The 27,241-nt window shown below is 35.1% G+C and overlaps 1 protein-coding gene across 1 annotated transcript in view; it reads right to left on the reverse strand.

Annotated features, from left to right (window-relative positions):
* The window catches only part of LOC138922930 (regulator of DNA class I crossover intermediates 1-like), a 72,672-nt gene that overhangs the window by 16,236 nt on the left and 29,195 nt on the right, over window positions 1–27,241 (reverse strand). The window contains exons 4-10 of the mRNA XM_070259350.1: window positions 25,371–25,503; window positions 24,921–24,969; window positions 23,184–23,372; window positions 19,428–19,543; window positions 7,607–8,136; window positions 7,261–7,330; window positions 6,149–6,209 (exon numbers count right to left, since the gene is read on the reverse strand). Of these exons, the coding sequence (XP_070115451.1) occupies window positions 6,149–6,209; window positions 7,261–7,330; window positions 7,607–8,136; window positions 19,428–19,543; window positions 23,184–23,372; window positions 24,921–24,969; window positions 25,371–25,503 (1,148 nt within the window). The remainder of the gene's footprint in view (window positions 1–6,148; window positions 6,210–7,260; window positions 7,331–7,606; window positions 8,137–19,427; window positions 19,544–23,183; window positions 23,373–24,920; window positions 24,970–25,370; window positions 25,504–27,241) is intronic.

Consider the following 27,241-nt stretch of genomic DNA (forward strand, 5'->3'; position numbering starts at 1 on the left):
TTAATTGATATCCAGATCAAAAGTTTTCTCCTCTATTACATCTTCCTCCTGACTAGCCATGAAACTTAGAATTTTTTTTTACTTGTCTCCCACTGACCTTTGTACAAACCCCAATTGGAGCAATTTATCTAAATGTATTATATTTTTTTCTGTTTCTGTCTAGCTACTAGACCATAGCTTCCTTAAAACAGGTCCCATGTCCCTTCATCTCTGTACCTTGCAGAGTCTAGTGCATAACACAATATAAGCTTCATAAGAACAAAAACTGTTTCTTCACCACTGAATCTTCAGTGTCTAGCATACAGGAGAATGACAATAAATTCTATTAAATGAATTCATGATATGTACTCAATGTACATACTGAAGACAAAAAGACAAAACAATTAATATAGTTGAAAATATACAGTCAGATAAGACAAAAGTTTGAATCCTGGCTCAAATGTGTAACTGTGAACAAGTTATTTAATCTTTCTGAACTTGAGTCTCTTTTGCTGTGAAGAGCTTACAGGATCCGGCTCTTGTAGATTAGAACTAAGTGAAACAGAAACTAGTGACCTACTCAACAAAGAATTCAAACAAAATATCATGAGGATGCTCACAGATATGCGGAGAAGAATGGATGAACACAGTTAGCACATCAGCAAAGAACTGGAAGATATAAAAAAAAAAACAATCAGAAATGAAGAATACAATACTCAAAATGAGAAATTCACTCAAGGGACTCAATAACAGAGTAGAGGAAGGAGAAGAACAGATCAGCGAACTAGATGAAAGACTAGAGGAAATCACCCAAGCAGAACAGAAAAGAGAAAAAAGAATTAGACAGAATGAGAAGAGAGTAAGGGAACTCTGGGACAATATCAAGCATGCTAACATTCGGATTATAGGGGTCCCAGAAGGAGAAGAGAGAGACAAAGGGACAGAAAGTTTATTTGTAGAAATAATAGAGGAAAATTTTCCTAACCTGAGGAAGGAAACAGACATCCAACTTCAGGAAGCACAGAGAGCTCCAAACAAGAGAAGCCCAAAGAGGCCCACACCAAGACATATTATAATCAAAATGTCTAAAATTAAAGACAAAGAGAGAATCCTAACAGCAGCAAGAGAAAGGCCGCAAGTGACATATAAAGGGAAGCCCATCAGACTATCAGTGGACTTCTCAGTCGAGACCCTACAGGCAAGAAGAGAATAGCACGACATATTTAAAGGCTAAAAGGAAAAAACCTACAACCAAGAATACTCTATCCATCAAGGTTGTCATTCAGAATGGAAGGAGAGATAAACAGCTTCCCAGACAAGCAAAAATTAAAGGAGTTTATCACCAAGAAACCAGTTCTGCAAGAAATGCTGAAGGGACTTATTTAAGCGGGAAAGCAATAACCACAAATAGAGATATAAAAAAAAAATTATCAAAAAAACCCAAAACAACAACAGCAAAAGACAGGCAATAAAATCACTAGTAAGGTAAAAGGACAGTAAAGGCAGCAGATCAACTACCTGTGAAGATAATATGAAGGTTAAAAGACAAATGTACTAAAATCACCTATTTCAATGATAAGAGGGTAATAGATAGACACACACTAAACACAAGAATATATATGATGTGCAAAACATAATGTGGGAGGAGGGGAGTGAAAAAGTAGAGCTTTTAGAAAGAGGTCAAGCTAAAGAGTCTATCTACTCAATATAGACTGTTACATGCACAGTATATTAAATAGGATCCTCATGGTAACCACAAACCAGAAACCTATAACAAGCAGGACAAAAAGTAAGACAAAAGAAATCAAACATATTACTAAAGATAACCATCAAACCACAAGGGAAGAGAGCAAGAGAAAAAGAAAGGAACTGAGAAGAACTACTAAAACACCCAAAAAAAGAGAAAGTGACAAAATGGCAATAAATACATATTTATCAATAACTACTTTAAATGTCAATGGACTAAATGCTCTAATCAAATGCCATAGGGTGGCCAACTGGATAAAAAAACAAGATCCATGTATATGCTGCATACAAGAGACACACTTCAGACCTACAGACACTCACAAACTGAAAGTGAAAGGATGGAAAAAGATATTCCATGCAAATGGCAAAGAAAAGAAAGCAGGGGTAGCAATACTTATATCAGACAAAATAGACTTTAAATCAAAAACTGTAATAAGAGACAAAGACGGGCACTACATAAAGATAAAGGGAACAATCCAACAAGAAAATATAACACTTGTAAATATCTACGCACCCAACATAGGAGCACCTAAATACATAAAGCAATTATTGACAGACATAAGAGGAGAAATAGACAGTAACACAATAATAGTAGGGGACTTTAACACTCCACTTACACCAATGGATAGATCATCCAAACAGAAGATCAATAAGGAAACACTCGCCTTAAAGGACACATTAGACCAGATGGACTTAGTAGATATATACAGAACATTCCATTCAAAAACCACAGAATACACATTCTTTTCAAATGCCCATGGAACATTCTCCAGGATTGATCACATATTAGGCCACAAAACAAGTCTCAATAAATTTAAGAAGATCGAAATAATACCGTGCATCTTTTCTGACCACAAAGGTATGAAACTGGAAATCAACTACAGAAAGAAAACCAGAAAAGCCACAAAAATGTGGAGATTGAACAAAACGCTACTGAACAATGATTGGGTCAATGAAGAAATCAAAGAAGATATCAAAAAATTCCTGGCGACAAATGAAAATGAAAACATGACACGCCAAAATCTGTGGGATACAGCAAAAGCGGTTCTACAAGGGAAGTTTATAGCAATTCCGGCCTACCTCAACAAAGAAGAAAAATCCCAAATAGACAATCTAAAAGCATACCTAAAGGTACTGGAAAAAGAACAACAAACAAAGCCCAAAATCAGAAGGAAGGAAATAATAAAAATCAGAGCAGAAATAAATGAAATAGAGACTAAAGAAAACAATAGAAAAAATTAATGAAACCAAGAGCTGGTTCTTCGAAAAGATAAACAAAATTGACAAACCCTTAGCTAGACTCACCAAGAAAAAAAGAGAGAAGGCTCAAATAAATAAAATCAGAAATGAAAGAGCAGAGATTACAACGGACACCTCAGAAATACAAAAGATAATAAGAGAATACTATGAAAAGCTATACGCCAACAAATTGGATAATCTAGAAGAAATGGATAAATTCTTAGAAACATACAACCTTCCAAAACTGGACCAAGAAGATGTAGAAAATTTGAATAGACCGATCACCAGTAAGGAGATCGAAACAGCAATCAAAAACCTCCCAAAAAAATAAAAGTCCAGGACCAGATGGCTTCCCGGGTGAATTCTACCAAACACTCAAAGAAGAGTTAATACCTATCCTTCTCAAACTCTTCCAAAAAATTGAAGAGGAGGAGAGGCTTCCTAACTCCTTCTACGAAGCAAACATTATCCTGATACCAAAACCAGACAAGGACAACACAAAAAAAGAAAATTACAGGCCAATATCACTGATGACCATCGACACAAAAATCCTCAACAAAATACTAGCAAATCGAATACAACGAAACATTAAAAAGATCATACATATGATTAAGTGGGTTTCATTCCGGGGATGCAGGGATGGTTTAACATCTGCAAATCTAACAACGTGATACACCACATTAACAAAATGAAGAATAAAAATCACATGATCATCTCAACAGATGCAGAGAAAGCATTTGACAAGATACAGCATCCATTTATGATAAAAACTCTAAATAAAATGCGTATAGAATACCTCAACATAATAAAGGCCATATATGACAAACCCACAGCAAATATCATTTTCAATGGAGAAAAACTGAAAGCTATCCCTCTAAGAACAGGAACCAGACAAGGATGCCCGCTGTCACCACTCTTATTTAACATAGTATTGGAAGTCCTAGCCAGAGCAATCAGGCAAGAAAAAGAAATACAAGGGATCCACATTGGAAAAGAAGAAGTGAAACTGTCACTCTTTGCAGACGACATGATTTTATATCTAGAAACCCCTAAAGAGTCCACTAAAAAACTTTCAGAAATAATAAAGGAATATAGTCAAGTTGCAGGATACAAAATCAATGTACAAAACTCAGTTGCGTTTCTATACACTAACAACGAAGTAGCAAAAAGAGAAATTAAGAATACAATCCCATTTACAATTGCAACAAAAAGAATAAAATACCTATGAATAAACTTAACCAAAGAGGTGAAAGATCTCCACACCGAAAACTATAAAACATTGTTGAAAGAAATCGAAGAAGACACAAAGAAATGGAAAGATATTCCGTGCTCTTGGACTGGAAGAATTAACATCGTTAAAATGTCCATACTTCCTAAAGCAATCTATAGATTCAACACAATCCCTATCAAAGTTCCAACAACATTTTTTACAAAAATAGAACAAAGAATCCTACAAGTTATATGGAACAACAAAAGACCCCGAATAGCCAAAGGATTCCTGAGAAAAAAGAACAAAGCTGGAGGTATCACACTCCCCGATTTCAAATTGTACTACAAAGCCATAGTAACCAAAACAGCATGGTACTGGCACAAAAACAGACACACAAATCAATGGAACAAAATTGAGAGCCCAGAAGTAAACCCACACATTTATGGACAGCTAATATTCGACAAGGGAGCCAAGAGCATACGATGGAGAAAGGAGAGTCTCTTCAATAAATGGTGTTGGGAAAACTGGACAGCCACATGCAAAAGAATGAAAGTACACCATTCCCTTACACCATGCACAAAAATCAACTCAAAATGGATTAAAGACTTGAATGTAAGACCCGAAACCATGAGACTTCTAGAAGAAAACATAGGCAGTATGCTCTATGACATTGGTCTGAGCAGCATATTTTCAAGTCCCATGTCTGACCGGGCAAGGGAAACAAAAGAAAAAATGAACAAATGGGAGTACATCAAACTAAAAAGCTTCTGCACAGCAAAGGAAACCATCAACAAAATGAAAAGAGCACCTAACAATTGGGAGAAGCTATTTGCAAACCATATATCAAATAAGGGGTTAATATCCAAAATATACAAAGAACTTATATAGATCAACAACAAAAAAACCAACAATCCAATTAGAAAATGGGCAAAAGATCTGAACAGAGATTTCTCCAAAGATATCCAGATGGCCAACAGGCATATGAAAAGATGCTCAACATCATTAGCTATCAGGGAAATGCAAATCAAAACTACAATGAGGTATCACCTCACTCCGGTCAGAATGGCTATAAATAAGAACACAGGAAACAACAAATGTTGGAAAGAGTGTGGAGAGAAGGGAACCCTTGTTCACTGCTGGTGGCAGTGCAAGCTGGTGCAGCCACTATGGAAAGCAGGATGGAGTATCCTCAGAAAATTAAGGATAGATCTACCATACGATCCAGCTATTCCACTGCTAGGTATTTATCCAAAGAACTTGAAAACACAAAGGGATAAAGATCCTTGCACCCCTATGTTCATTGCGGCATTATACACAATAGCCAAGACTTGGAAGCCACCTAGGTGCCCATCAAGGGACGAATGGATAAAGAAGATGTGGTATTTATACACGATGGACTACTACTCAGCCATAAGAAATGACGAAATCCGGCCATTTGTGACAACATGGATGGACCTTGAGGGTATTATGCTGAGTGAAATAAGTCAGAGGGAGAAAGTCAAATACCATATGATCTCACTCATAAGTAGAAGATTAAAAACGACAAAAAGAAAAAAAAACACATAGCATTGGAGATTGGACTGGTGGTTACCACTGGGGGAGGCAGGAGGGCAAAAGGAGTGATTAGGCTCACATGTGAGGGGATGCACTATAATTAGTGTTCGGGTGGGGAACATGATGTAATGTACACAGAATTCGAAATACGATGTACATCTGAAAAAAATAAAAATTTAAAGAAATAAAGAAATAAATGCATCTAGATTGGTTTTTCTCAAATAAACACATTATAGTTTCTGAAAAGGCAATAATTTTATTTCTAGACCTAAACTATAATTTCTCCAGAGTAAGAAAAGTAGCCTAAAAAGAAATTTTTCAATAAAAGCTAACCTTAAATGAAAGTGCACTGCAAATACTAAAATATGACATGAATTATCAACTGACTTAATTGGAAAGATAATGTAAAATGTACTTTACCTCACCAAGTCCAAAGTTCCACGACTGCTTAGAAGGCAATTCTTTCAAAGGGATATTACCCCTAGGGTCACAAATAAGACAGTATTAAAGTTTGATTTATTCTCTCTGAAAATTATTGTTCTAAATTATGGTTCCCAAAGTTGGCTGCAGATCAGAATTATAAGGGAAGCTTTTTAAAAAATAAATAAGCTCCATCCTAAGGGTGTGGGTCAAACTTGGTATTTTGTATTTTAAAATCACCCCCTTGAGTGATTCAGTTCTGCACCCAGCTTTGAGAACCATGTTCTAAAATCACTTTCATAAAGTACATTTTAAAATTCAAGGTCTAACATGCTAGTTTTTATTCATAAGTTTCTGAATACCTGGAAGTTTGACAGCAAAGAACCTAATTTTTTTATTTTATTAAATAAGTTGTGAATGTTTTATTCGTTGTGCCAATCCCATAAAAATGGCATATAGGTATTCTTTTTACAAATAGATATTTTAAATATTTCCATAAGAAAGTACTTCTAAAATAAAAACCTATTCTAATTCATGATTGTTAATTACCAAGATTTGACTAAACCACAATGATTACCAAGAAAGTTAGGACTATTCTGAAACTACAAGTTTTCTTTAATTAAGTATAACTGCAGTCCCATAAACTCTTGATATGTTTGCTTATGCCATTAGCATCTGAATTCTATTACTCCCTTGTTCTGATTCTATACTAACCAAGCCACCTTCCCATGGAGAGCTGCCAAAAATTAGAAAACATGCTCATCATGCCAGTAAACATTCCTATATAAGTAACCCTTCTATTTCTTACTGTAAATTAATAAATTGACATTCTGGTGAGTGTGTAAGTTTCTTGAACACATAAGTCAGTTTTCTCAAATCTAATTAACACTAAGATTCAGATAAGTTGACGGCTTTGTGCTGGCAAATACGAGCGCCATACTCTCAACTAGGGTGATATTACTAAGATTCTGACAACTGGCAAGCCTTTGTAGAGGCCAGTATGCCCACTCTGAGACAGCAACACCCCTACCTCACATTGCATCAATTCAACCCTTCAATACGCATTATACTAGATGCTGAATTGCATTCCCCAGATTTACCTGAAAACTTACAAACGGTTCACTGGATATATCTGGATTGTCTTCTGTGGTGCCTTCTCTTGGTAATCACTTTCAAATTTTCCTTTAAAAATAAAAGTATGCATTGAACTAAAACTCTAGCACAGACTAGTTCTTTTTTTTAAATTGGAAGCTTATTAGCATGACTCATATGGAACGAAATCACTGGTCCACACAATGTCACATAATAGAATGTCACTCTATTTTCAATTTTATACTCCTCCAAATACACACACACACACACACACACACACACACACACACATCTATATTATATATAAATATGTACTAAAAACAAAAAGACCAATAGATTATTACCCTTCTCATGTATAACACCAACCTTTTTTTTCAGAGCTGGCTGGGAAACTATCCTTCTCAAAAGATGTACTAAGATTATTTCTTTCATGATCGTTATACTCTTTCTGATAGTTCTTGTTTGGCTGACACTTTTCTGGGTAACTTGTTTTATTAAAAGTAGAATTACTAAAAGTCAACTCTGGATTTGTAAAAATACTTCTAATGCATCTCTCAGTGGAATGGTTTTTATCAGAACTAGTGACTGCACAAATATCTCCCATACTGTCAAAACCACACTTGTCAAAGGTTTTCTTTATACTCCACTGATCTATGTTTAATAAATTGATCACACTTTCACTAATAAAAGAGTCACAATTCTCTGACAGAAGGCTGGGTGTTGGCTGGTTCGCATCTTCAAGAAAATTTGAAACCTCTTTCCTATTTTCTTCCAAAATATGTTGTACTGACTGTTTTTCAATAATGAAGTCTGACTGTCTTCTCTCATCCATGGTTCCACAATCTTCACCTGTAACTATATCAGGTCTTTCAGTAAGGAAATTCCGATTTCCTGGACTTTGAGATAAATAAAAACATATTTAACAAGAAAAGCATAGAAAATTTTCATTTAGAAACTTAAATACTTAGAGAACATACTGAGTAGCTACTAACATTTACCTGGACTATGTTTTCAGTTTTTCATTTGAATAAATATTACTGTTTTGGGTGGAAATTTGTCTAATGTGCCTCAGTGAGTATGAAAATAATCTACACTTAGTTTTGTTTTTCAACACAAAAAAAATGCGTTGAAATGAAGTATTATGTGGTTCAATTCACTGTTGTATTAACAAAATATGACCAACCTATATCATGTCTTCTGTAATAAGGTCTAGTGAATACCCTAGACAACCACTGCATGTAACTGCTGCTCTGTTTAATCAGAGAAAGATATTTTGAACACACTGCAGGGAAAAATTATCCCCAGTGTTTAAACATCAAATCAGAGTTATCAGAACACTATAACAGATATCTCTCAACCTAACAAGGATATAAAAACAACTCTGAAGTTCCCAAGGGAGAGCAATACAGATACAAATGCATATATATGTAATAAAGCCAAGAGATAAGATGAATTAGATGAAAAGGTTAGCCTAGATAATTTATAAGTTCCCTTCTAATGTACAAATCATAATTCTAAGTTATGTCCAACTTGTATAAAAGAATCAAAGCTATTATACGAAATAATTAAAAATCAAGATATTCTGGGGCTGGCCCTGTGGCAGACAGGTTAAGTTCACACGTTCCACTTCGGAAGCCCAGGGTTTCTCCAGTTCAGATCCTGGGTGCGGACCTAGCACACTGCTCATTAAGCCATGCTGACATGGCGTCCCATATAGCAGAAGCAGAAGGACCTAAAGCCAGAATATACAACTATGTACTGGGGGGGTTTGGGGGTAAGAAGAAAAACAGAAATAAATAAAGATTGGCAACAGATGTTAGCTCAGGTGCCAATCTAACAAAAAAAAAATCAAGATACTCTGGATTTTGTTGCCATTGACTATCCACAAATTTACTTAGGGGTGGGCTCCTCCAGAGATTGGAGGTACCAAAGAAATTTAGAAAAGAAACACAGACTGCTAAAACTGATTGATTTCCAATTTTATTTTTTAAGTTATTCATTAAACATCTAATGAGCAGGTCCACCTGCCGTGTTCCAGGCACTATGCCACGTACTGGGGACAGAGAGAGAAAAGAATTCAGTTTGGCATTAAAGAGAGAGAGAGATTTTGTCCAGGAATGTTCATAGACCGTGATCCTACACTGTTTCTCAATACGGGTCTTAGTGGTGTTTTGAGCAGAATAATGTTATTCTGTGATATCAAAGGCATAACCTATAGCACGCAATAATATACGCCATTCACACCAGAGAAACTGTATTACTTTAAATGAGAAAATAAATGTAAAAGCACTTCATAAATTAGAAAGCACACTACAAATGTAAATAATCATTTTTAAACAGCATTTTAAGCATTCTGACTCAGAAGAATCACTCACTGAGAGATCTGGAGAACAGAGAAATGTATAATGCACAGTTATTGCTCACAGGAAATAGTCTGGAAGGGGAGAGAAAAACTAGAAAGTGATAAGTGCTATTCTACAGTCTTACGACAGTAAATAAAAGAAATGCTTTTACTTGAGAAAAATCAAGTAGGTGGCATTTGAGTTGGGGACTGAATGTTGGGAAGGATTGCTACTTGTAAAGATTGACAGAGAGAAATGATGCTAAAAATATAAAATCATTACTAAGATAAATCGATCCAACTTCTTTAACACTTTTTCCTATAGATAAAAGTTCATTCATTTACGGACTACAATATGGATAAATTCATTATCTAAATAAGCCTTTTATGTGCATTAAATAGATATTTAATGTATGCCTGCCATGTGGTAGGGAGATAATACAGCTTATATTCTAGTGAAGGAAGATAATAACAAATAAATAACTAACCATTAATAAGTACAATGGATAAAAGAAATAAACAAATAAAAAAGATAATTACAGCAGCTTTATAGGTGCTACAAGATCAGACGATGGAACAACTTGTGTTGGAGGTCCTTTTCAGATAGCTGGTCAGGAAAGTTCCTAGCAAAGAAGTGATAAATAAGCTAAAGATACAGAATGATTAGACATATAAAGAGAGGAGTATGCATACTGCAGGGGGATGGAATAAACACAAATACAAGATTTGCAGCACATGTGAGAAACAAAAAGAAGAGGAGTAAAGCTAGAATAGAATCAGTGAAAGAAAACTTACGGCCTAAGGCTTAAAAGGTACAAAAGGGCCCAGATCATGTAGAGCTTTATTTTTGAAAAGAGCAATAAGAAATATTGAAAATTGCTAAGTACAAAAGTAAAACTCTCTTGCTTTTTGCCTTAAAAACTATCAGTCTGACTGCTGGGTGAATGCGAATATCCTGATTTCCATCTGGCCAAAATGAAGCTAGAGAAACAAGATTTAGCCTAATTGACTGACAGAATTATAAAACTGGACAAACTGTATGAGACAATGGCTTTCAGACTTGGGCCATTGGATAGAATAGGATAACGATCCCTGACAGAGAGAAAACAAGTAAGGTGAATTCTATGACTGCTCCTAGCTTATTGCTTGGAGAGAGTATCCAAGCCACAGAACAGAGAGGGAAATCCAGTTGGAGCCCACAGATTCCCTTTGTTGAGGAAACAGCACTGGAAGGTCAGGAAGACTGCAGAGAACAGAGTATGCAGGGCAGAGTACCATGAAGGAGAGTGCTTCAAAGAGAGAGGGCTCCAGAGATCTACAGAAAGTTCTCAAATCTTCAGCTAAGTACTGATCAGCACATGCGTATGAAGTAATTACCCAAGGCTGGGAAAAGCAACACCCAAGATGAGAAGAGTGAACAATTCCAGGAACTCAAACAGAAATGAGAAAATTTTGTGTTTCCACCAGTTAGAGTGGAAAACCTCTTAATTCAAAGGAACTCCAAGAATACAAGAAGGATATTGCCTTAGCAGGGGGCAAAATTAGCCACAGAGTGAAGGTGTATCTGGTCCTGTTTAACAAAGTTTAAAGCAAGCCTTAATAAGATCATACTATTTCCAAGCAACTAAAATCCCAGAAAAACCTTAGGAAAATTTATAGGAATACAAAAATTTCCAGACCAAAAAGATGAAATTCATAATGTATACAATCTAAAAAAAAATTATCAGGAATGCAAAAAAGTAGAAAGTTACAACCCATAATGAAGAGAAAAATCAATTATTAGAAATAGACCAAGAAATGACACAAATGATAGAATTCGTAGACAAGGACATTAAAATAGTTATCAGAACTATATTCCCTTCGTCCAAAAAGATAGACGAAAGACTGAGGATGTTGAATAGAAACATGGAAGATATAAAGAAGAGTTAAAACAAACTTCTAGAGATAAAAAATATACTGAATAGATTTACATAGAGATTAGACACCAAAGAAGATACAACTAGAGAATCTGAAGAAAAAGCAATATAATCTATATAAAATGAAACAATGAGAGAAAAACAGATGAAAATAAATAAAAAGAGCATCAATAAACTGTGACACAACTTCAAATGGACTAACTTACATGTTATTAAGGTCCCCAAAGAAGAGAGGAGAGGAATAAAAAACATCCAAAAAATCAATGGCTGAATTTTCCACATTCGATAAAAACTAAGTTCACAGATCCAAGATGCTCAATGCAGCTCAAAGACAAGAAATAAAAAGAAAAGGAACATCCTAATCAATGGATAGAAATCTATGATAGAAAATCCACCATGGAGAATCTATGATAGAAAAATCTTAGCAACAGAGAAAAATTATATATTAGATATATAGATATTAAGATAAGAATGACAGCAACTTCTAGTAGGAAACAATGCAAAAGATATCTTTCAAAAAGAAAAGAATAAAAACTTACAAATACACAGAAGCTGAAAGAATTAATTACTAGCAGCCCCACACTATAAGAAATGTTAACAAAAGTCTTTCAAACATAAGGAAAATATCACCACATGGAAATCTAGATCTACACAAAATAACAAAGACCACCAAAAATGATAAATTTGTGCTTAAGTATAAAAAACATATTTTCTTAATTTTTAACTCTCTTTAAAGCAAAAAGAACAATAATATATTATTGGATTTATAACATTTATATAAGTGAATGTATGAATACAACACCACAAAGGCCAGAGGGGAGAAAGAGAAGCATACCATTACAGGGTTCTTACACAATACTTGAAGTAGTATAACATAACTAGAATATAGTCTGTGATAAATTAAAATATATACAATAAATTCTAAAGAAACCACTGAAAAACAAAACAGAGTTATAGATAACAAGCCAACAAAAGGATAAATTAAGTCATAAAAAAGACTAAAATCAAATAAAGGCAGAAAAGAGGGAAAGGGAACAAAGATTATATGGGAGAAATAAAAAATAAATAGCAAGAGAACAGACAAATCCAATCATATATCAATTGTTGCACTAAATGTAAACTATATTCATAACCATAATACAAGTCTCAATAAATTTGAAAGGATTCAAATCACACAAAGGATGTTCCCTGTCCACAATGGAATTAATTTAGAAAGATAACAGAAAAGTCTTGGGAATTTTAGGAACCAAATAACAAATTTCTTAATATCTCATGGAGTGAAGAAGAAATCAAAAGGAAAATTAGAAAGTTTTTTAACTGAATGAAAATAAAACAAAACATATCAAAATTTGTAGGATGCAGCAAAGCAGCAGTTATGGAAAATTTACAGCACTAAACACGTGCATTAGAAAAGAAAAATAGTCTCAAGTCAATGACCTCAGCTTTCACCTTAAGAAATCAGGAAAAAAGGAGTAAATTAAATCCAAAGTAAACAGACAAAAGGAAATAAAGATAAGAGCAGAATTCAATGAAATAAAAACAAAAGTAAGAAATACGTGAAACTGAAAGATGATTCTGTGAGAAAATAAATAAAATTGGCAAGTCTGTAATCAGGATAATCACTGGGAAAAAGGGGAGAAGAAACAATTTACCCATATTAGTACTGGGAGAAAAGACATCACTACAGAAGTTAAAGATTTCATACGCATAATAAGGAGATATTATGAATAACTTTGTCAATAAATTTTACAACATAGATAAAATGGATACATTTTTTGTATGACACAAACTACCAAAGCTCACTAAAAAAATAATAATCCAACTAGCCTCCTATCTAGTAAAAAATGGAAATTATAGTAAAAAAAAAAAACCTTCCCACAAAAAGAACTTCATACCAACTGACTTCACTGATGAACTCTACCAGACATTTCAGGAAGAAATGTACCAATCCTACACAAACTCTTTCAGAAAATTACACAGGAGGGAATACTTCTCAACTCATTCTATGACACCAACATTAGGCTGATATCAAAACCAGACTAAGATATTACTAGAAAGTAATCTCCCTCATGAAGACTAATGTAAAAATCCCTAACAAAATTTTGGCAAATCAAATCCAATGAATGCATAACAAGGTTAGCACATTGTGACCAAGTAGGGTTTATCTCAGGAATACAAGGTTGGTTTAACATTCAAAATTAATCAATTGTGGGGCCAGACTTCTGGAATGAGAGACTGAGAAACCTGGCAAATCTTGTCCCCTAAGAGCAGTAACAGAACCAGATAACACTCACCAAAAAAATCATCTCAAATATGGGGAGTGACCAATGGCATCCAATAAACTGTGAAGCAGTACTTCAAGAAAAACTACTCAACCTTTGTAGAACCAGTGGGAGCCTGTGGAATTTTAGCCTTAGGCTGCCACCATCCCTCCACCCCCAACTCCATGGCTGGTAGCCTACCAAGGCTGAGCTTGTCTGGAGAGGGTCGGGAAGGTGGGAGACTCATGCCCAGGGAATTTGTCAAAAATAATCATTGTCTTGGTGGCAAACTATCAAAGAAGCCCAAAATTGCAGCTGCCTGAGGCTGAGATATTTGCAGCAAGCAAAAACCATCCAGAAATTTCATAGAGAGATCCAGAAAACAAAAAGGTACAAGAGGCTTTGATAAACTCCCAGACCCTCCTGGTGGTCTAGAAGGTTGCATACACGTGTAAGGCTGAGTGCAGACTCAGGAGAGACCAGAAAGAGCTACAGGTATCTACTCATCCCTAGCTGAGTGTAAGGTCTTGTGCAAGGGAGGAAGCCTTGATAGCCGAAGGTACGTAAACACAACCTCCAACTAATCATTGTTTGGCCTCTAAGCACTGCTTAGAGGGAAATTTATACCTTTTAATGCCTGTATTAGAAGAGAAGAAATATATCAAATCAGTAAGTTAAGCTTGCACTTTAAGAAACTAAAAAAAGACAGGCAAACTAAGCCAAAAGCAAGCAGAAAAAGGAAATCATAAACATTAGGGCAGAGATCAATGGAATGAAAAACAGAAAAATAGAGAAAATTGATAAAACCCTAAACTTAGTTCTTTAAAAAGACCAATAAAATTAGCAAATCTTCAGCTACACTAACCAAGAAAAACAGGAGAAAAGACACAGATCTAGAACTCAAAAGGGACATCAACACCAACCTGACAGAAACTGAAAGGGTTTCAAGGGAATACTATAAATCACCTTATGCTAAAAATCATACAACTTAGATGAAGTGGATTAATTCCTAGAAAAACACATATTACTACAACTGATTCAAGAAGAAATTAGAAAATCTGAATAGATCTTTACACAAGTAAAAAAAATTAGTAAAAAGCCTTCCCACTAAGAATAGCCCTGATGCAAAAACATCTAAAGAATCCACAAATTCTTCTATTAAATAGAGCAAACACTTTACACTTTATTATATGAGGCCAGTATTATTCTGATATGAAAGCCAGACAAAAAACATAAGAAGAAAAGAAAAATTCAGACCAATTTTCCTAATGAATATGGATGCAAAAATCATAAACAAAATATTAGCAAACCAAATCCAGCATTACATGAAGAGGTTTATATATAATGACCAAGCAGCTTTTAACCCAGGAGTGCAAGGTAGTTTAATACTTCAAAATACGGTAATATATTACATGTTAATAGAATAAAGGGAAAAACTAGATGATAATCTCAAGGGACACAGAAAGAGCATTTGACAAAATCCATGATAAAAACATTCAATGAACTAGGAATAGAAGGGACTTTCCTCAACCTGATAAAGGGCACCTACACAAAAACCTACAGCTAATATCATACTTAATAGTGAAGGCTAAATGCTTTTTCCCTAAGAGTGGGAAAAATGCAAGCATGGCCACTCTTGTCACTGCTATTCAACACTGTACTAGAGGCTGTAGTCACTCAGGCAAGAAAAACAAGTAAAAGGCAACCAGATTGAAAAAGGAGAGATAAAAACACCTTTATTTATAGACAACATAATCCAGTATGGTGACACTCCTAAAGAATCCACAAAAATACTACTAGAACTAATAATGATCTCAGCAAAGTTGAAGGATACAAGATCAATATACAAAAATTAATTGTATTTCTATACACTAGCAATGAACAATCCAAAAATGAAATTAAGAAAATAATTCAATTCACAACAGCATAAAAAGAATAAGATACTTAGAAATAAATTTAACAAAAGCAGCACACTGCTTATATATTGAAAACTACAATACATTACTGAGGGGCCAGCCCAGTGGCCAAGTGGTTAAGTTCACACGCTCCGCTTCAGCGGCCCAAGGTTTTGCCGGTTCGGATCCTGGACGCGGACATGGCACCACTCATCAGGCCACATTGAGGCAGTATCCCACATGCTACAAGTAGAAGGACCCACAACTAGAATATATAGCTGTGTACTGGGGGGATTTGCGGAGAAAAAGCAGGACAAAAAAAAAAGGATTGGCAACAGTTGTTAGCTCAGGTACCAATCTTTAAAAAAAAAAAATACATTACTCAGAGAAATTAAAGAAGATCAAACACAATGTAATATGGTTCAGCCATAAAAAAGGAAATCTTGCCATTTGTGACAACATAGATGAAGAGGGAGAGCATTATGCTAAGTGAAATAAGTCAGACACAGAAAGACAAATACTATATGATTTCACCCATACATGGAATCTAAAACGTCACACTCGAAGCAGAGAATAGAATGGTGGCTGCCAGATGCTGGGGAGTAGGGGAAATGAGATATTAGTCAAAGGGTACAAACTTCCAGTTATAAGATGCGTAAGTTCTGGGGATCTAATGTACAAGATGATGACTATAGTTAATAATACTATATTGTATACTTGTAAATTGCATATTTGTTAATAGAGCAGATCTTAAGTGGTCTGATCACATACCCAAAAATGGTAACTATTTGAGGTGATGAATGTGTTAATTAGCTTGACTGTGGTAATCATTTCACAATGTATATGTATAGCAAATCATCATCTTGAACATCTTAAATATATACAATTTTTATTTGTCAATTATATCTCAATAAATCTGGAAAAATAAAACTCTTCAAACACACTGGAAGGTTCTCTCATGCCCCTCCAAGTCCACACCTCCCAACAGTAACCACCATTCTGAGTGCTATCACCATTCATTAATTCAGCCAGGGTCTGAACTCCACATAAATGGAATTACACAATGGTCCTCTTTTTGTGTTGAGATTCTTCCATGGAGATGCTTGTTACTGCATGTATCAGCAGTTTATTTTTTTTCATTTCTGTGTATTATTTCACTGCATGAATATAATATAATATTCTATTCTTTTGTGTGTGTGTGAGGGAGACTGGCCCTGAGCTAACATCTGTTGCCTATCTTCCTCTTTTTGCTTGAGGAAGATTGTCAGTGAGCTAATCTCTATGTCAATCTTCCTCTATTTTATGTGGGATGCCACCACAGTGCGGGTTGACAAGTGGTGCTAGGTCTGCACCTGGGATCCAAACTTGCAAACCCTAGGCGACCGAAGTGGAGCATGCAAACTTAACCACTATGCCACCAGGCCAGCCCCATAATATTCTATTCTTAATGGACATCTAGGTTAGTTCAAATTTGGGACTACTATGAATAAAGCTGTTACGACATTCAAAAAAAAATGAATAGGAGAAACATTTCATGTTCATGGATTGGAAAAATCACTATTGTTAAGATGGCAATTTTCCCCAAATTGATCTACAAATTCAATAGAATCCCTATCAAAATCCAAGTAGGCTTTTTTTATTTCCAGAAACTGACAGGTTGATGCTAAAATTTATATGGAAATGCAAAGGACTAAGAAAAGCCAAAACATTTTCAAAAAAGAACAACAAACTGGAAGACTAATACAGTTCTCAATTTCAAAACATACAGTAAAGCTATAGTAATCAGGACAGTGTGGCACTGACATAAAGATAGACATAATTAACTGATGGAACAGAACTGAGATTCCTGGGGGAAAAGAAAAACAACTTACATTTTTGGTCAATCGATTTTCAACAAAGGTGCCAAAGCAATTCAGTGGGGAAAAGATATTCTTTCCTTTCCACAAATGCAAATGGTGAATTTAGACCCTTACCTCACACAATACATAAGAGTTAACTCAAAACAGATCATAGACCTAAATGTAAGATCTAAAACTACAAGACAGAAAAAAACATAGGAAAAAATCTTCACGGCCCTGGCTTAGTCAAAGACTTGTTAGCTATGACAACACACAAACAATTTCTAAATGAAAAAATTAATAAACTGTATTTCATCAAAATTAAACCCTTTTTTACTTCAAAAAGACACCACTAAGGAAAGGAAAAAGGTAAGCATTTCACCAAAGATACACAAATGGCTGATAAGCACATGAAAAGATGCCAACATCATTAGTCATTAGGGAAATGCAAAATTAAAACCAAAGTAAGATACTATTACATATTGACTAGAATGGCGTATATTTTAAAAGACTGACTTTACCAAGTGTTGTCAAAGGTATGCTGCAACTGGAACTCTCATACACTGCTGATGCGATGTAAAATGGTACAAATCACTTTAGAAAACAGTTTGTCAGTTTCTTAAAAATTTAATCATATACCTACCATATGACCCAGCCATTCCACTCATAGATGTTTCCCCAAGTGAAATGAAAGCATATGTCTAAACAAAGACTTCTATATGAACTTTCATAGCAGCTTTATTTGGAAGAGCAAAAACTTGGAGAAAAAAGCCAAATGGTCATCAACAGATGAATAAACTGTGCTATGGCCATACAATGGAATACTACTCAGCAATAAAAAGGAATGAACCATTGATATACACAACCAACGACATAGATGAATCTCAAATTATGCTAGGTCAAAGAAGCTAGACCAAAACAAGGAAAACATACTGTACTAATGCAATTTATATAAAATTCTAGAAAATACAAACTAATCAACAGTGATAGAAAGCAGATCAGCAGTTGCCTTGGGATGGGAGTAAGGGATGTAAAGTAGCCAGAGGAAGGGATTACAAAGGTGCCCAAAGAAACTACTGGGGATGATGAATGGTCATTATTTTTGACATATGTCACAACTTACCAAAGTGCACATTTTAGATAAGTTCAGTTTATGGTATGTTGATTATACATTAATAAAGTGTGAAAAAAAATAGACCTAAGGACAAAGAGGAAACAAAAAGAACTGTTATATGGCTATTACAATTCTAGGCAAGAGGCAGTGGTGGCTTAGACTGAAATGGAACCTGTAGAGATGGAGAAATGAGTAGATAACTTTAAAGTTTATTAGAATACAGAATTGACAATACTTTGTGAAACAGATATTGGGAGCTGAAGGAAAGGAAGGAATCAGGTACAACTTTTTTTAGCTTAAGCAACTGAGTGAATAGTGGTGCCATTTACTAAAATGAGGAAGACTGAGACAGAATTACAGAGTCAAAGTTTCTCACTATGATTACCAAGAGTGATTCAAACTGGTTTTACAAGTTTAATGTCTTTTAAAACAACGAACCAGAGTTTAAATACAGACACCTAGAAAATAAAAATGGGGCACTGATCAACTACCATAAATATGAAAAAAAAATTATGTTTATGATAAAGAAAAAGAAAGTAGTAATTCATAAAACAGGGATTATAAAACAGACGCAAAGCACCTTGGCCCAAAATATTTTTTAAAATAAATAAATGAAAGGTAGATATGTACATCAGAAAATTGTTACTTATAACTACTTTAATTAAATGCTACATTTTCCTTACAGTGTTTTTTCTTCCTTAGAAGTTTTACTTAGGTCTGTTCACGTTTCTAACTAAAAATACTTCTGTCCAGTAAAATCAAATTAATAACTCAAAGAAAGCATGCTACAGGTTCTTTATTTCCTTCAACATCTTTGCTTACCTTTTTAATCTTTCAAATAATGTTCCAAATTGTGCTGTTTTATATGATGGACTGAAAGCATCTTGATTTTTGTTTAATTTGGAAATCACGGAATTAGAATAATTAACATTACTGAGCTGAAAAAAAAAAAAGGAAGAACCTGCCAAAAGGGTAAATGTACATATATACAATTTAAATAATTTACCGTAAAACCTCATTTAAGTAGACATCTATAGTTTAAAAATGTATTTTTTAGTCTAAAAGAAAGTGTCCTTATTGAAAACAAAATAAATACTGTTCTAATAATGAAAGCAGTGTCAGTATTTGAATGACTGCTAAAATAACAGGGTTGATCTATGGTGAGCTAACCATTTTCTCAGAGGTAAAAAAAGATTAAAAAAAAAAAGACCCGGAACACCAAGATCTTGAGTAAATAAAAGTTAAATATCACTGACAGAAAATAATGATTTCTCCCAAGGAAACAACTGCACTTATCTCAGTTCCTCCATTTACTAAGTAATTTTAGACTGCTACTTTAATCTTTTTTTAAAAAAAAGATTTTATCTTTCTTCTTTCTCCCCAAAACCTCCCGTTACATAGTTGTGTATTTTTAGTTGTGGGTCCTTCTAGCTGTGGCATGTGGGACACCAACTTAGCATGGCCTGACGAGCTGTGCCATGTCCACGTCCAGGATTCGAACCAGCACAACCCTGGGCCGCCATAGTGGAGCGCGTGAACTTAACCACTTGGCCACAGGGCCAGCCTCTGCTACTTTAATCTTTCTGAATATCGCTACCACTGAGTGCCAAACGGGGAAAGTATGGAAAGACTCTTGTGAAAAGCAGATGTGATAACCCATTTGTTAATGAGGAAGGTACCATATAAAGATATTATAATGGCCCAACACTAATCTATCCAGCAATAATAATTCATATCTGTAGTATATTTTATGTATAAGCCATGAAACACAGAAACGAGACGTCCAAAGACAAGCAATGACAGAAAGAGTCAGAAAAAAAAAGACGTGCAGGCAAAAAGAGATACTAAAAGTCTTTTTTTAAAAAAAGGTCTAAAATCAAGAAAAGCTGAAAATAAAGTCTGATAACACATCTCATCTCAGCCTCAGAGAGACAGTGTCAATGGTGCAGGGAGAAACACACAAATAAATCAAAACAGAAGAGAATATTATATATTGGCTCAATACTACTTCTCCAGGGACTAGTAAGCCCCAGACCACTTTTTATTCTAACCTGTTTTTCAACTCATTTTCTTATGTAATTTATAGTCTCATTTTAATTTTCCTGAAATCTCTCCAAATATATATCCAAATAAATAAATTCCCTAATACTTCACAATGTGACACCACAGCTTACCAGGGACGTTAGCTTCTCTTTTCTCTCTTCTGCCATATGAAGTACAACATTATTTACCCCTTTGGAGATAATCACTAACCTGCAGTCTCTAAGTAGAAGATTATTCAAGTATAGATTACACAGGGTCTCATTCTCTATCCTATAAACTATTTAACAAAGCAAGGATGAGTTAAAGCTGATGTAGGATGCAAGTTTTAGTCTTATAAAATACAAATGGAACGGGTAACTGAATGTTTTTCATTGCATCACTCGAAAATTATTGGGGGGCCAGCCCAGGGGCATAGTGGTTAAGTTCCCACACTATGCTTCGGCGGCCTAGGTTTCACTGGTTCAGATCCTGGGCACAGACCTACATACCACTCAACAAACCATGCTGTGGCAGCAACCCATATACAAAATGGAGGAAGAGGGCCACAGGTGTTAGCTCAGCAACAATATTCCTCAAACAAAAAGAGGAAGACTGGCAACAGATGTTGGCTCAGGGCCAATCTTCCTCACCAAAGCAACAACAAAAAATTATTGGGTCCTTAAATTAATAAGCCTAGCACAATACTTCATTTTCCCTTCTCTGAAAAGCAGAAAATATACTTCAATAAAATTGAATATCATTACATATTGTATATAACTATAATACTGTAATATATAACTATAATTTATAAATGATTATAAATTTGCTAATTATAAATTAATTTAGAAATAATACACAAATATGACATAAAACCACCTCATGCTAAAAATGGGAGAGATTCAAAACTAAATATTCTTGTTAACCTTGTTAACAAGATAGAGTGTTTACATAACCATTTTACTCACTACCATTATATATTAGTATAGTAACCTTTAATAATTTTATATTTTTTAACTCTATGTAAACTTAGTAAAAGATCATTTCTTGGTATGTTCTATGGCATATATATTTCAAACTTCAAAAATTTGGATGTTTTTATAATTTTAACTATAGAGACTACAACGATTGAACATTTTAGCACTAAATATCTCTATCTATATACATATATGTGCATAGTCTTGGATGGAAGTGCATATAACCAGCTATCTTTCAAGTCATAGGAAGAATCAAGCCATCACAACTTATACTTTAACAGATTACTATGACATCACTGAGATTATGTACTGCTATTCACAGGATCCTTTCCATATCATGTATACTGGGCCATCATGACATCACCAACTACTCCTTTACTGTGATTACAATCAAGTATTACATAACACATTGAACTATGGTCAATTTTACTATCAATAATTTTATAAAAAGATGATGATTTCAAAGACTTTTAAAGAACATTCCAGTTTTGGGATTCATAATCTTCTACAGCCCAGAGAATTAAGTTTTTGACCTAAGAAGAATTATTATACTTAATTTCTCTCCTAATTTGGCTATATCTATAGCAACCCACAACTAATATTTTTTCAATCCATAAAAAGACAAAAAGAGCATATCACAAAAATATAAAATGCTAAGAACTAGTGATTGAAAGGGACCTGTTCACAAACAACCAACCCACTAACTGGGAAAAAATATTTGCAAGTCATATATCTGACAAAGGCTTAATATCCATAATATATAAAGAACTCACACAACTCAACAACAAAAAAATCAAACAACCCGATCAAAAAATGGGCAGGAGACATGAACAGACATTTCTCCAACGAAGATATACGGATGGCCAAATAGACACATGAAAAGAAGTTCATCATCGCTGATCATCAGGGAAATGCAAATCAAAACTACACTAAGCTATCACCTTACACCCATTAGAATGACACAAATAACTAAAACAAATAGTAACAAATGTTGGAGAGGTTGTGGAGAAAAAGGAACCCTCATACACTGCTGGTGGGAATGCAAACTGGTGCAGCTACTATGGAAAACAGTACGGATATTCCTCAAAAAATTAAAAATAGAAACACCTTATGACTCAGCCATCCCACTACTGGGTATCTATCCAAAGAGCTTGAAGTCAACAATTCCAAAAGTCCCATGCACCCCAATGTCCACTGCAGCATTATTTACAATAGCCAAGACATGGAAGCAACCTAAGTGCCCATCAACAGATGACTGGATATACTACTCAGCCATAGAAAAGAACAAAATCGTCCCATTTGCAACAACATGGATGGACCTTGAGGGAATTATGTTAAGTGAAATAAGCCAGATAGAGGAGGACAATTTCTGTATGACTCCACTTATATGAGGAATTTAAAAATGTAGACAAAGAGAACAGATTAGTGGCTACCAGGGGAAAGATGGGGTGGGGGTTGGGCACAAAGGGTGAAGGGGTGCACCTACAACACAACTGACAAACAATAATGTACAAATGAAATTTCACAAGATTGTAACCTATCTAACTCAATAAAGACTTTTATTTAAAAAAAAGAAAGGTACCTGTTCATTCTGCTTTTTTTCATATGCAACTTTCTGAGGACTAGGCACTATTCTGGGAATAAAATTTTGTCTTGTAATATCTCTGTTAGAAGCTAATTCTGCTGACAAAGATGGTGGTGTGAAGCTGCAGTTTTCTATTCTGCTCAATTGAGGTTCAAACATTGTATATGAGTCCATGACTTGTGAGGACTATAGGAAAGAAGATACAATCATTTGATTTGCCAAAATATATAAACTAGAGACGAGGAAAGTTCAAATAAAAGTGAAAAAGGTCACGAGTTAGAGAAAAAGTCCCAAGTAAAGGCAAGTCATCAGTAACTGACAGTCCTTACTAAGACAAGAGAGGTTATCAACTAAGATTATACTTGAGCTCCTTTCCATCTGCCTTTCTCACCGATGGTCCCCTCTACCCTCAAGCTCCATTCCTGTAGGTCATCTCCTAATGACAGGAAATCTAAGTTTCATTTATCTACAATTCAGGTGAAAGATTTCCAAGAGATTTTAGTATCACTGCCATTATCTTTCTGACGTAGCTTAACTTTGGCTATTCAAAGGAAAGAATAATTAATAATATGGCATTGGACTTTCACATTTCAAGCTTTAATCACAATCTATGTGTTTTCTAATTGATTAAAGTCTTATTTGCTAAAAAATAATTATTTGAAATATACTTTGAAAGAAAAATAATCTTGGGATCAACATGAATATTGAAAATCACAATTTGATATAAAATAAAATAGTCGGGTCACCACGTTTGAAAACATGAATCGCTCAATGATCACATGAACCCAAAGGAGAACTCCCCAAATGAATTATCCTTTGCAGCTCTTCAGTGACAGGCAGAATCAAATGCTTTGCACACAAAGGCCTAGTCTACATTACCAGAACTCCAAAGGGTTTCTCATAAGCAATCGTTAAAATATTCTTAAGGTATAGGTTTCTTACATTAAAAACTTCTAAAAGAACAATTTTAAAGACTAAAAATTTTTTTAAAGGATAACTAATTTTCTCTGATTCTCAAAAAATTTATATCACTTGATGGTGAAACTGGCAGAAAGTGAGCCACTGATGATTAAGTAGCTAGGAACTAAAGTTTTTTTCCCTTTTGCAATTACTGATTATAGCTTTTAGCTGCTTAACCCACTCATTGTTAATTGTGCTGTTTAGGCAATATGCTGACTCCCGCTAGGCTCCTATAGGTAACATCTTCCTGGTGCCTGCATCACCATGGTAATGCGTGTGTGAGCTGTTTTTCAGGAATTAGAACTCCTTGTCCACTTCAGGCCAGTTGAGACCACCAACTCATCAACTGGGCCCACGGAGATGTCCGACAGGCGACCTTTTAACTTGAAGGGGCTAAAAACTCTCCCCTCAGATCATGCTGATGTCGCCATTTTGTGAACATGGGTCCTATGAAGAGGCATGAAGTCTGACTACGCTTGTGCAGCTCATCATTACCTCACCTCTCCTCACCTCCAATCACCTCTCTCCACATTTCAGACCACGTTGACCCCGGCCCATATGTATCCCTGAGTCTCTGTTTTCGGGGAAGCAAATTTCAGGCTCATGAGCTCGCTTCCTCACATGGCTACCTTGTGAGTAAACCCTCTCTCTGCTGCTATCTCGTCATCTCAGTGTTTGGCTTTCTGGGCGGCGGGCAAAAATGAACCTGGTTGGGTAACAGTGGCATGTCACAATTGTTAAAATAACTTAAAAAAATTTTTGTTTAACTCTCACCTTAACTGGGCCAAGTTCTTCCTTGCTGTCTTGTCTTTGGTAGTGTAAACTAATGAAAAGAAAATGTAACAGTTAAACACATAGGTGGCAATAAAATTGATTATCTTTTATAAATATTTAAAATTCATACTGTTCTATACAAATATGAAAACATATGGAACTCTTAAGTAAATCATTCCAGGTTTATAATATTACTGTGTTTTATAAAAATTATATTATTACTAGAGAGAGATTTTTATGATAAGGAAAGTCAAACTATGCATCCAAAAAACACTTAGCATGGATATTAGTTCATTGACAAAGGTCTTAATAGTTGAATAATACTGCTAACAGTCAAACAAACAAACACTGGAGCTAGGATAATCCCTTTATACATTTTCCAATGAATAAAACAGAGTTGATAATGACTCTTTCAAATACCTAATAATATACAACCTAGCTAAAACCTACTTGTTTTCCATATCATCAATGCAGAGGTTAGACGGGGCAAGATGAGGCGACATTGGAAGTTCTAAATCATGTTTTCTCAGGGGCATTTTTATGTCTCTATTCATATTCACATGGATCGGTTTTCTCACAGTTTCTATAATGAAAAAGTTGCAATTAAAAATTAAGAATGAATAATAAAATCTTTTAAAAGCATTGGTTGATATACCATGGTCATTAAGTAAATGTACATCTTAGATATTTACTAAAACCACCTATATTCTATACATGATAGAAGACATTACAGTACTAGCAACTATCACAGATAATTCAAATCATCTTTTTCTTCATCATCTTACATTCTCCTCATGAAAGGGGCCCTACAAATTTTGCTTTATTTTTTGATTCCTTCAAAACTTCCCTAACCCCTAGACTGTATCAGTTGCTATATTACACACTCCCATAGCACTACATATGTTCTCTATTATAGCACCTACCATAGTTTACTGTACTTGATTAACTCTATCTCCCTCACCAGATTTTTAAACTTTAGATGCAGCAGCCTTGTCTCTCCTTATAGACGATATAACTATTTTGACCGCTTAGTACTTTTAATTATGCTCCTTTTCCAGGAAATGCTTTTTTCACATGCACAAACTACAGAGTTGCAGTGGAGAGCTTCTATCTTCTTATATAACCCTGCTTCCCTGGAAAAAATAATTGGTTTAGTGGCAACTACCTGCACTCAATAATGGTATTACACCCCTCTGGTTATAAGTCATTGTTCCAGCGCTGAGACCTGACACCAGCAGAGCAAGGCAACATCCTTCCAGCGGAATTAAAAAATTCAGAATCAGAGAAGCAGCTCTCAGTATTTCCCTGGTGGTGAAATTGGAGAGATGAGCAATGTTAGTTCATAGTGGGGTTTTTTTGGATTTTATTTTTCCTTTTTCTCCCCAAAGCCCCCTGATACATAGCTTCTAGTTGTCAATGTTAGTTTTTTAATGTCACATTTTAAGCTTCATTGATGAAGACAGTCTGAGAGAATAAAACTAGTATCTGAAGTGAAAAAGAATCTTGGTAGTATTCAATTTCCTGACTCAAGCAGTCTCTGAGGCCCAGATGCACCACTACCCTTCCTTTTAGTTAAGTGTCTTAGTCCGTTCAGGCTGCTATAACGGACTACCATAGACTGGGTGAACTATACAAAATAGAAATTTATTTCTCAGTTTGGAGGCTGGGCAGTCCAAGATCAAAGTGCTGGCAGATTCGCTGTCTGGTGAGGGCTCGCTTCCTGGTTCACAGACAGCTGTCTTCTCCCTGTGTCCTCACACAGTGGTAGTGGTGAGAAAACTCTCTGGGGTCTCTTTTACCAGGGCACTAATTCCATTCATCAGGGTCCACTCTCATGACCCAATCACCTCCTAAAGGCCCAACCTCCTAATATCACATCAACATATGAATTTTGGGGGCACACAAACATTCAGTCCACAACATTAAGTAAGTAAATATATATTTTTTAAGTTTCTGTAATTTGCAGTCATGAGTCCTAACTAATAAAATCTTGCTTTGGTAGAGGAGGAAAAATCTTTTCTCTCTACCCTTCTAAATTATCAGCTGGGGGCCTGTAACAAAAGACAGATTAACAAGAGAAAAAGCATACAAATTTATTTAATATAAGTTTTATGTGGAAAACTTTGTAAGGAAATGAAGACCCAAAGTGGTTAAACCTGAGCATTTTTAAGCTAGGTTTGACGAAGAGCAGAATGTCCTGGGGAAACGGGACACGACAAAAAGGGGTATCAGCTAAGCGTAGTAAACTGAGGGAAACAGCAAGGTCTGTTCATTAGATTCCTCTCGGTGTTCCCTCTGTGTTGGAGATAACAACGTTCCTT

This window comes from Equus caballus, unplaced genomic scaffold (assembly GCF_041296265.1).
Source record: "Equus caballus isolate H_3958 breed thoroughbred unplaced genomic scaffold, TB-T2T haplotype1-0000019, whole genome shotgun sequence".
Classification (NCBI taxonomy): domain Eukaryota; kingdom Metazoa; phylum Chordata; class Mammalia; order Perissodactyla; family Equidae; genus Equus; species Equus caballus.